Genomic DNA, 11873 nt, shown 5'->3' with positions numbered 1-11873 from the left:
CCTGCAGTGGAAGCATGGGGTCTTCACCACTGGGCTGCCAGGAAAGTCCCAAAGATCAGTATAACTGACATGGGTGTACTTTTGCATGTTCACACATATCTTTATTTGTACTTGCCTATCCAACTACATTAATCTATGGATACCTCTTGTTTTATCTTCAGGACCCTGATGCCTATCAGTTGAACAGGAAATGAGGGGATCTTTTACCTTCATGGAGGGTGTAGGGATCTAGGCTCAGTTCTGCCCTTTCTAGCTGGAGCAGCTCAAGGTGCGGCCTCAGAAGTCTAGGGCACAGGTTTAGCAAACAAATGGCAAAGGGAGGGCAGGCCTCCCAGTCAGCCCGCTGGCTGTGTGGTCTCCTTGAGCACTGCTCAGCTGCTCAGCATGGAGGTCGCCACTGTGTAGCGGAGGGGCTGCCTGACTCTCTGCTCCTGGCAGACTGGAAATGCAGGAGACCCCAGTGGCCACCCTCATCTTTTGCAGGATGGCTTTGCCTTTTAACTTCTGAGTAAATAAAGTAGCTTCACCACTAAAATGAGGGGTTTGATGTCACTTCTCTCTCTAAGGGGTCTTCTAGCATTGACATCCTGTGTGCAAAAGGTCAATCTTTAGCCACAGTAGGAGTTACACCTTAGGCCAAGGGACGGTGGCCTGCTGTGGATCCTGAGAGCTTAAATGCTCATTCCAGACCATTTGGGAGAGATGGAAGGAAATGACAGCTGGCTTCTCTCTCTTAAGACCCCCATTCCTACTCCTTCCTTCTTCCCATTGCCTCAGAACCACTCGGCTCCCTCTGAAGGGATTGCCAGTGACAAATCCCTTTCTTTCACTTCCTACTCCACTACATTCTCAAAGTCAGGTTAGGGAAGTGGCAAGAAGTGAGCTAGATCTCTTCAAAGCACTTGGGACGCTCCTACTGACTACCTTTTAAGGACATTTTCTGGAACTTCAGTCTGGTGAGACTTAAGTTTGATCTTGACATTGATCTCTCTTCCTCTACCTCCCAAGGGGCTTCTGGATAATTTTCAGGTATAATCCTGCTCCATTTAGCCATGAGCTCTCATCGTGCTGGTCAAGACTTACCCCATCTCCCCACACTACCCCCTACCCCAGCTCCTAAAGCAGACATTTTCAAAGTGTGGTTCTGAAGAATACTGCTTTAGAATCATTCGGCAGATTTATTCAAAAGAAAGACTCCTGAGTCAGACCTATTGGATTAGAAGCTCAGTGGTGGTGGGGGAAGGCTAAGGAAACTGCACATTTAAACCAGCTTCTCTGGTGATTCCTACCCACCTGAAGTGGTGCTAGGAGCCAGCAATCTAAGGATATCCTTTAGTCAACATTGGTCATGGTGAAGACACACCATTCTGTCCATTTTCATTTCTGCCCAACAAACGTTTCTTGAATGCCTCCCATATGCCAGGGACAGGCTTGACTCACAAGCCTTTCACAAAGCTCTAGGAAAAGTCACAGCACACTAGACTCTTTTCCTCAGGGAGGGTCATGGTATCAGACTTCTGACAAGCTTTGAATTCTTGTCTTTAGGATCCTGTTCATCTCTACCCCTATCTTGGGATAGCAAGATGCTGCAGAGAACTACAAATCTTGCTTAAGAGAAAAGACAACCCCACTTTTTATCCCAACAAGCAAGAGCCTTTCTGTCCTTTGGGACTATGGAGCCAAGAGTTTGCCTGTGCTCAAGCATCACTGGGCTTCCCAGGTGGCACTAGTGGTAAAGAACCCACCTGTCAGTGCAGGAGAAGTGGGTTTGATCCCTGGGTTGGGAAGATCCTTTGGAAGAGGGCATGGTAACCCACTCCAGTACTCTTGCCTGAAGAATCCCATGCTCAGAGGAGCCTGGGGGCTATGGTCCATAGGGTTGCAAAGAGTCACACAGGATTGAAAGGACTTAGCCAGCACATAAGCATCTTAAAGGGATAACACAATGGGACTTGTGGAGAAGGATTGTAAGAGGCTTTTCAGGAACAACTGTAAACACACAGAAGACTAGACTGCTGAGCCTCCACTGCTCTGTCTGCAGAAAAGAAGCTGCTTGTTTGAATGGTAGAGAGAAAGGTAGTCCTGGGGGGTGGTTGGGGGTGACTGCTGTGGTAAGTAGGATGGAAGAGATTTCAAAGCATTCCTACATCAAACACAACCTGGCAGTCAGGCCCCTAGGCTGCCACCTCCTGCTGAGAACTCACAGCACCAGGACCCAGCAGGGCAAGTGACCCTTGGGAACAAGCAATAAAATCCTTAAGATGTTTCTTCTATACCCTGTGAACTTCTAGGAGACAAACTTTAAAGGTACTCAAAATATCCTATATTCATATCTTTATATACACAATTGCCCTAATAATACCTTCCAACATCTCCTTAGAAAATTATAGATTCAGATTTTCCTAGAGTAGATTTATAGCATAGCTAACATGTGTCAAAAATGAATCCCTTATTCCTTTGGTTTAAAAATATCTTTTTTCTTAGCCTAACCCTCCCCTAACAAAAAGTTCTTACACAGTAGGTCTTTGGCAAATGTTTACTGAATCTGAGTCTGAGATAACCAAACTCTTGACTTTCATCCTGAGCAAGTCAGAACAGCCCAGGAGTGGAGATGGCAACTCTGAGCCCCAAGGTGTAGAATATGCCAAAGGCTGGGAGAGTAAAGGGAGTAGGGAGAAGGATGAACAGAATATAGCTCTTTGCATGCAGTTGTCAGGGACCTGTTACTGGATCTGAACAAATACTGAAAACCCCACCTACTTACTTTCGTCCACAGTTGTTAAAATAACACACTTTTTAAAATCTAATTTTTAGATTATTAATTTTAGATGTCGTTTTCAGGACATTTTCTTCCCTCAGCAAAGCTCAATCTCCCAAATTTCGCTTCAGGGAAATAGTGTGTACAGCTCATGGGTGCAACAAAGTCAGTGCTTAACTGCGACAGGCAGGACCCAACCTTTGTTCTAAATGCTTAGCAGCAAAAACCTGGTCTTTGTTGAAATGACCGTTGCCAAGGCATCTAGGCTGGCTGTTTTTCCTGAAACCTTAGAGAAAAGGCAATTAATTTGATAGGTATGGGCCATATTTGCCAGACCATGGTTTTCTGTCCTCCACCTGGGTTGTAGAGGGCTAGAGGTCTTTCTCCAGAGAAGCTGACAAGGCAGCCCTTCCTTCTTGACCCCCTTGGGCCTCTGGACCTAGGAGCTGTGATCAGATGAGTACCATCTGAGACTGGGTCTTCTAGTTTTGAGACAGGAGTGTGAGAGCTGAGACATTATGCTGGTAAAAACTGGTAAAAATTGAAGTCTAGCCAGTGAGGGGTTAAGGGACATTGTGACCTATTGATACTTTTGCATTAAGGGTACAGAAGGAGGACAGTGAAGAAATGCCTATATATTTGAAGCCTGAGTTAGCTCCAAAGAGGTCTATTATTTCCCAGCCAAGGTGCTAGAGAAGAACCTTAATTTTTTCTTTTAAAAAACTATTTAGAAAATAAAAACTATTTAGGACCCTTGCTGTGTGACTGGCTACAGGAGATAATTGAAGTAGCAATATCAAGCTTGAAGGGCTATTTTCCAGCCCAGAATTTTATTTCCCAGTGAAATCCAAGAGCTTCAGCAATGCAGGAATCCTAGACCTCTTCAGCTTTGTGCTCATTCCTTGGTGTCCCCTCTCTACCTCTCCGCTCCCCTCCTGGCTTAGCCTTCCCCCATCCTGGCTCAACTTCAGCCTCAGCACTGTGGTTAACACTTTCGGTGCCTCTCTGTTTATTCACAAGTTCACATACCTGCAGGGAACTGGCTCCCTGGGCTGTAACCACTCCTATTTTCCAGACTTCCTCAGAGTGGAATTTTAGGCAAGGGCTCAATCGCTCTTTCATGACAAGTGGATCAGTAAAACAACAATAAAACCTCTGTCACCATAACTCAGAGGCTATAACAGATCAAGTTCTTAAAAGCACTTGAAAAAGCCAAGAGTAGGCTCTTTATTCACACAGAGTTTAGGAAACCACCCTCTTTCATTACTGCTGTGTGTAAATAACATCTATTTATTTATTTAGCTTGTTACTTTTCCTAGAGCCCTAAAGAAGGAAACATTTAAAAAAAAAATGTTCAAGGAAGTTGGAAAGTTTCAGTGTAAAGCTTTGTAACTCTTCTACCCACCATTTCCTGTGCCAATTGCACTTTTATTTCCCGTCTCTCTACACTCAAAAACAAAACCATATTATCAAGGGAAAGACGTGAGCCCATTAACATTGTGAGCCCTCAGATTTCACTCGCAAGAGACGACGCAGCACTTATCTGATGGAACAGAAGCTTTAATTGCTTAGAGGCACAAGCCCGTCCAAACCTCTGAGATCTGACGGGTCCCTGAGAAGCCTTTGCGCCCTGGAGCCAAAGTACCTCTAAAAAAGCGGGCGCAGCACGGGTGCGAGAGCCAGCCTCCCAGAGAGGAACACAGCGAGCGACTCATCCCAACGGCAGATTCTGTCTTTTACAAACTAGTCCACGAGGATAATCTGCTAAACGTCCCACAGGCAGAAACTTTATCTTCTGTCCAAATCAAAACCCGCACTCAACACTCACTTCTCGTGCACCACAAATGGGAACAGTGGAAGAAGCTGCGAAGTAACGTGAAAATCTAGCCTAGAAGTGAAGCTTTTGTGCCGTCCCAACTACACAGCACCTACAGCATAAAATTTATGTCTCCAAAATCGCGGGTGAGGGGAAAAGGAAAATTAAACGTCTACTCCAGGTTTGTGTGCTTAGTCGCTCAGTCGTGTCCGACTCTTTTCGACCCCACGGACTGTAACTCGGCAGGTTCCTCTGCCCATGGGGTTCTCCAAGCAAGAACACTGGAGTGGGTTGCTATGCCCTCCGCCAGGGGATCTGCCCAACCCAGGGATCGAACCCAGGTCTCACGCGATGGAGCCGGATTCTTTACCGTCTGAGCACCAGAGATATCACCAGTGCCAAGAATACTGAAAGCACATAGGGTTCAGATAAAAAGGGAAGAGAAATCACTTTACCTTCCCTGGAGGAGGCTAGGAAGGGGTTCCGTAGGGCCTTTTAACCCTTCCCACACCGCGGCGCCCACCATCCACACTCGAGGGGCTAGCCACCCATGGTGTAGAACAGGCTCTCCCCCTCTCCATTCTCTCCTCTTCCCCCGAGCGGCCCTTCCTGCTTTTCTGCCCCTAACTTGTCCAATACCTGTCCGGGAAGCGGGCGTTTAGCGCTCAGGCTCCGCCCTCAGCCAAGCAGCCCCGGGGCCAGAGGCTGTCCCCTGGGCCGGGTTGGGGCGCGGGGCGGCGGCCTCCCGCCTGTTTGGCAAAGTTGGCGGCCCGGCAGGCGCGTGGAGCCGCGCGCCAGTCGGGACCCGGGCCGTGCGGGGACGGCGCCCATTGGCCGGCCGGCGCCACGTGGCCACCCCGCCTCTATATTAGGCCACTATTTACCCCCGGCTGGCTCGCCATGGCTCGGCGAGGGCAGGTCGACTAGACAGGGGAGGCGGAACGGCGCAGAGCGCGGCGGTCCTGCGGACCCCACACCCAGGCGCAGCCGGCGCCCTCCGGTGGGTGGGCCAGAACCATGAGCTCCTACCTCGACTACGTGTCGTGCGGCCGGGACGGCGGCGACTTGCTGAGCTTCGCGCCCAAGTTCTGTCGCGCCGACGCCCGGCCCATGGTCCTGCAGCCCGCCTTCCCCCTGGGCAGCGGCGACGGCGCGTTTGTTAGCTGCCTGCCCCTGGCCGCGGCGCGAGCGGTGCCCTCGCCCCCGGCCGCCCCGGCGCAGCCTCCCGGGCCTGCCGCGCCCGCGTACGCGCCGTGCCCCCTAGAGGGGGCCTACGAGCCAGGCGCCGCACCTGTCCAGGCCGGGGGCGAGGACTACTGCCTGCCGGGGTCTGCGCCCGCATACGATTTACCGTGCGCGCTCGGGCGGCCGGCAGACGACAGCGGGGCGCACGTCCATTACGCCACCTCGGCTGTCTTCTCTGGAGGCGGCTCCTTCCTCCTCAGTGGCCAAGTGGATTACGCGGCCTTCGGCGACCCGGGCCCCTTCTCGGCGTGTCTCAAAGAGCCGACCGACGGCCAGTCTGGGGCCTTCCAGACCGCGTCCCCCGCTCCCGGCGTCTACCCCAAGTGTGCGTCCCCAGCCTCCGGCTTCCCTGCCGCCTTCAGCACGTTCGAGTGGATGAAAGTGAAGAGGAACGCGCCGAAGAAAAGTAAGTACTTGAGCCTTGGACGGACGGACGCGACTGGGGTTGGGGATCGAGCCTGCCCAGCGGAACTGAGCCGAGGGCGCGCTGCAGCGGTCCCTGTGGACGGCGGTTTGGGTCTTATGGGGAACACGCGGCCCCAGGCATTATTAAACCAGGCGAATTGCATTGAGCGTGCCCCGAATGCCAGGGGTTGAGAAAATTGCGGGAAGGAGCGCTCCGTGAAGCTTTTCTCTTGGCACAGCTGTGTTCGGAGACCCAGAAGGGCCGCTCAGTAACTCTGATTCTAGTGTGGCCCCAAAGCTCTCCCAAGTCGCGTCTCCGTGTCATCTCGCCACGCTGACGACGCCCTGTCTTTACGTTGCAGGCAAATTCGCGGAGTATGGAGCCGCCACCCCCTCCAGCGCGATCCGCACGAATTTCAGCACCAAGCAACTGACAGAACTGGAGAAGGAGTTTCATTTCAATAAGTACTTAACTCGGGCCCGACGCATCGAGATAGCCAACTCATTGCAACTGAATGACACCCAAGTCAAAATCTGGTTTCAGAACCGCAGGATGAAACAGAAGAAAAGGGAACGGGAAGGGCTTCTGCCCTCGGCCACCCCCGTGGCTTCCTTCCAGCTTCCCCTCTCAGGACCGAGCCCTGCCAAGTCTGGCAAGAACCCGGGGAGCCCCTCTCAGGCCCAGGAGCCATCCTGAGGTTTAGTCACGTCGCTGGTGAACTGTGGGCTGCAGAACTCTTGGGCCACCCCACCCCTCTCTAGACTTATTAGCTCAGTTTGGAATGGAGGTGGGCATGGTGGAAATAAGAGCGGTTTCACTTGGGAGAGGAAATACCTTGGTGGCTTCTGAGTTCCGGGCTGTGGGTGTACAGATGTTAATTTGAAGTCTCTAAAGCCACTCATCTGTGTATTGTGTCTTATCAGGGAAAAGGTGCCCAGCTGCCAGCCCAGCCCTACTGCTATGTTGCCTAACTTACTCATATGCAGTTTCTCCTGCAGAGTGGCAGAGCATTCCTTGCTAACTGCCAACCCTCTGATGTGCTCAGAAGAGCATCTACCCAAAGTTTTATCTGGTTTTAATTTAAAAGACAAGGCTACATGTATTCAGCTTCTGATGACCAAAGCTAGTTATACTTAAGGCCTCCTTGGTGTATAAGCTGCTTCAACCCTGATCCTCACATTTGCACTACAGGTTTTTTTCCCCCTCTTAAAAAGCAGTTTCTACCTCTCCAGGTGCCTAAGTGAAGATACAATCTCTGTTTAGTTAGTAGCTGAACAAATGCACAGGGTAAGTAAAGACCCTGAACTATACCTTGACACCAGTTACTCAAACTTGAATGTAAATATATACAGTATGTATATTTTTTAGAAAGTTTGCTTGTAGTGAACTTACATATGGCATTTAACGTCAGCATGTAAATGGTTTGAACTTTTTTGGTAATAAAAATGACAGAATGTGCCACTTTCTGCTTTTCCTTATACTCCTTTATTTTGATGATCTTTCTTTAAAGCTGATTCAGTTTCTTCTATTTGGAATTCTGCTATGGAAATTTGTTAGGCTGGCAACTTTAAAAAACAACACTTCTTAAAGGCTGTATATGCAAACTAGTTAGGGACAATTATCTGAGTAGTTTAAGGGAGGAAAACACCTAACTCTGCTCAATATACCAAGTAACTATAGAAGTATTTCCTTACCTTAAGTGCCCAAGTTTTATGGTGAATATGTGGACTGCACATTAAGTTTAGATGTCCACTGTGGGGATGATGTATAGCTAAGGAGACACTGAAGAGACGTTGCCTTTTCCTTTTGTCTTCTGCTTTCACAAAAGGAAGAAGAAAGACAACTTGAAGACTTTGTTAGTTGGTCAGTGTTCTCTGAGAAAGGCAGCTGCACATCAAAAAGTCTCAGTGGCTGAATTCCCATTTTCAAAGTCAAGAATTACAGAGGAGGCTGGGAGAGGCCAGTACAGTAGTCAAGCTTTCCACTTCCTGTAACCCAGACTTTGTGTTTAAACTTATAAGAACATAGAGGTACCTTTATGTGTGTGTGTTTTTTTTTATGATATATTTTCAAATGAATTTTTTTGAAGGCGCACCCCAGGCACGAAATAATTTGAAAGTTGCCAAGAAGGTATGTGATTTAAAAAAACCCTCTAACCTTATTTCCATCCAGCCCCCCAGTTCCCACCTGAAAGCATCCATGATTGAGCAGGCTTTTATGTAACCAAACACAATATTACTTGGAAAACTCTGGTGTTAATACACAAAAACAAGCAGATACTTGGGACAGTTGTGTGGGGAGAAGGGGCAGTTCATTTTCCTCACTTCATAAGTTATAGACATATCTAAATTCTCTATCAAGTTTCACTGAAAGGCTTAAAGGCCCACAATAATCCAGCTAAGAGCATCAGCTCTCCTTTTAGCTGAATTTCTAGATTCTAGTGTAGTACTTCAATCCAATAATTCAGAAGTCCAATAATTGTGGAGAAATACTTTCTCTATAAAACAATAGTGTCATTGTCTTAGAAAATTGAAATGACACTTAAATTCCTGTCCATTGGACCCAAAGTTTGATGGAGTTGAAGAAATAAAATGATCAACTCTAACAAACTCAGCCGATTATGGGGAAAAGATACCATTTATAAAGCAGGTCTGTCAATATTATTCTTATGTTTTACCATCTGCCCATCACTAACCTGATGCTAATCAGATCTTGTTTGAGATAACAGTCCCCCTCTGAGCTCTGTAGCAATTTGAAAGTACTTGTTAAAGAGTTGTGATCTGCTTGCCCACAGCTACTTCCGGGCTTCCCCTGCAGTGGTCAATGTTTCTTTTTTGATAAGCATTCAAATACACACCTAAACAAAAAAATAGCAACACACTTGGTCATTTCCTTAATTTACCACCCTTTTCTCAGAGAAAATAATGCTTTCCCTTTTGAAGCTACTAGTAGCACTTAGCCCTGATGGATGTCTTTCCTGATGAAGGTGGCTATTTTGACATACATATAATGCTGTTCTATGAATCAGGCCAATATTAGCTATTTTTTGACTAACCCCAGGGATCTTTAAAAGCTTTCTTAATGCAGATCGCTATACAGCTATATTCAGTATGAGGAAGAGTCCTGGCTGGAGATCGGGACGAACTAGGTGACCTCTGGAGGTCCCTTCCAGCAATGAAAATGCTACAAAAACAACTCAGTGACTTCTGCTGATTTTAATTTAGGCCTATCACTGGAAGAAAGAGACTTCAGTTCTGAGAAAGCAAATGCCGTCCCTAGGTTTACAGTGATACTGTTTATACAGGAAAAGTGAATTTTAAACATTATTAAATATGTCTTGTCAGTGGAGATACCACTATGCGGATGTTTGTATGGCATTCCTCTTCCATTTATTTAGAGCCTTGTGGTATTTTGAGTCAGATCTTCCATGAAGTGTTATGGTTACTACAGAAACTATGAAACTGCTAAAACAATCCATCTCATTTCTATTTTATAAGATTTTGAACTAAATATGCAAATTTCTCTTCTAGCAACTCGTTACAAGAATGAATACACAGTGGACGGCTCTATCTGTTATATAATTAACTATTCAATGTTCCTTTGTCTTCACAGAATGACTATGTGTCTATTTTTCTGGATTCAGGATAGCTGGGAGTGAGGAAGAAGAAATAAAGCATTTAATAACAAAAATTTCCATTACTGCACTTGACTACTAGAAACAAAGGACTTGCTGATGTGCAAACGTAAAGCAATGTCACCTAGATCCTCAAAAGATTAATTGTATGTGATTTATTCTGCCTCAGTCTTATATAAAATGAGGCCCAAGACCACACGAGGTTATGTCCAATTATCATGTTATCAGAAAAGAGGAGCAGGCTCAGGAGAATTGCACAAACTCTGAAGTTCTTAATTATTTCTTATGGCCAAACAAATGCTCTATATTTACCGAATATTGAATTTGAAAACCTCAGGACCTAATCAGTTTCAGAGAGATGTTTAGTTTGATCATAGACCTCTCACTGAGAAAAATGTCCATTGTTCAAACTTTATTGGTGGTTTTAAAGTGAAACCAAGCTGGACATATATCACAAATAATGATAAATCTCCATGTTGATAGGAATCAGGATTTCCATGGCTTTAAATTCTATAGCATATTTCTGGGGCATGAACATGCAACAAATATACAAAACAGTTTTGTTTAAGATCTCACTTATAACTGCTTCTGAAGTTATATGTTATGAAGAAATATAATTTCAATAGAAGTGTTTAAATTCAAGCCAAATGGAAAGAAATCCTAAACATTGGTATGAAAAGATCTTTTGCTTAGATTGCAAAGATTTAAACATTATATTTTCTAATAGTCTTATTGATATATCTAACAAATATAAAAGATGGCCAAAGGGTGGTCACTTGGACTTGTAATAACTAATAAAGCAGATCACTGACATCTTCAAGGAATTTCTAGAGGGCTCTAAACTATTTAGTACATCCCATTCTTAGGGGTGACTGCAGCCATGAAATTAAAAGACGCTTACTCCTTGGAAGAAAAGTTATGACCAACCTAGATAGCATATTCAAAAGCAGAGACATTACTTTGCCAACTAAGGTCCGTCTAGTCAAGGCTATGGTTTTTCCTGTGGTCATGTATGGATGTGAGAGTTGAACTGTGAAGAAGCCTGAGCGCTGAAGAATTGATGCTTTTGAACTGTGGTGTTGGAGAAGACTCTTGAGAGTCCCTTGGACTGCAAGGAGATCCAACCAGTCCATTCTGAAGGAGATCAGTCCTGGGTGTTCTTTGGAAGGAATGATGCTAAAGCTGACTCTAGTACTTTGGCCACCTGATGCGAAGAGTTGACTCATTGGAAAAGACTGTGATGCTGGGAGGGATTGGGGGCAGGAGGAGAAGGGGACGACAGAGGATGAGATGGCTGATGGCATCACTGACTCGATGGATGTGAGTTTGAGTGAACTCCAGGAGTCGGTGATGGACAGGGAGGCCTGGCGTGCTGCGATTCATGGGGTCGCAAAGAGTCGGACACGACTGAGTGACTGAACTGAACTGAACTGGACTGACTGATTCTTAGGGGTTTTGTACAGCCTAAACTACAGTTTGAGGGAATATCTTTGAGGAAAAAAAAAAAAAACTCTCAAAATCATAAGTGCAAACTTGTTGGAGCACTTCCCTAGAACTTATAGGGTCCAAGTTAGTGAAGTTTACATTTCTTTGGGTTCACCTCTGTTCCTTCCTGAAAGATTTCTCTATTCCCACTACCCAGCCATCACTTGTAAGATGAGACCAATAATTGCTTTTAACACTAGATAGTGAAGTCACTCAGTCGTGTCCGACTCTTTGTGACCCCATGGACAGTAGCCAACCAGGCTCTTTCGTCCATGGGATTTTCCAGGCAATAATACTGGAGTGGGTTGCCATTTCCTTCTCCAGGGGATCTTCCTGACCCAGGAATCGAACCTGGGTCTCCCACATTGTAGGCAGACCCTTTACCGTCTGAGCCACCAGGGAAGTCCAAAGTGGCTCAGATGGTAAAGAGCCCACCTGCAAAGCAGAAGACTCAGATGAAGATCCCATGGAGAAGGGCATGGCAAGCCACTCCAGTATTCTTGCCTGAAGAATCTCGTGGATAGAAGAG

At 46.5% G+C, this 11873-nt stretch overlaps 1 protein-coding gene across 1 annotated transcript; it reads left to right on the top strand.

Annotated features, from left to right (window-relative positions):
* Positions 1–5591: 5591 nt before the first annotated feature.
* On the top strand, positions 5592–7601 carry HOXD1 (homeobox D1). Its single transcript, XM_052635796.1, has 2 exons — positions 5592–6225; positions 6587–7601. Exons 1-2 carry the CDS (start codon positions 5592–5594, stop codon positions 6919–6921), a joined length of 969 nt encoding a protein of 322 aa, XP_052491756.1. The 3' UTR covers positions 6922–7601.
* Positions 7602–11873: the final 4272 nt, after the last annotated feature.

Source organism: Budorcas taxicolor, chromosome 2 (assembly GCF_023091745.1).
Source record: "Budorcas taxicolor isolate Tak-1 chromosome 2, Takin1.1, whole genome shotgun sequence".
NCBI classification, from domain to species: domain Eukaryota; kingdom Metazoa; phylum Chordata; class Mammalia; order Artiodactyla; family Bovidae; genus Budorcas; species Budorcas taxicolor.
This window is presented reverse-complemented; position numbering and strand designations above follow the sequence as displayed.

Coding starts and splice junctions, on each gene's coding strand:
- HOXD1 (XM_052635796.1), top strand. CDS start 5,592: ATGAGCTCCTACCTCGACTACGTGTCGTGCGGCCGGGACGGCGGCGAC. Junction 6,226..6,586: donor GAGGAACGCGCCGAAGAAAA/GTAAGTACTTGA, acceptor TTTACGTTGCAG/GCAAATTCGCGGAGTATGGA.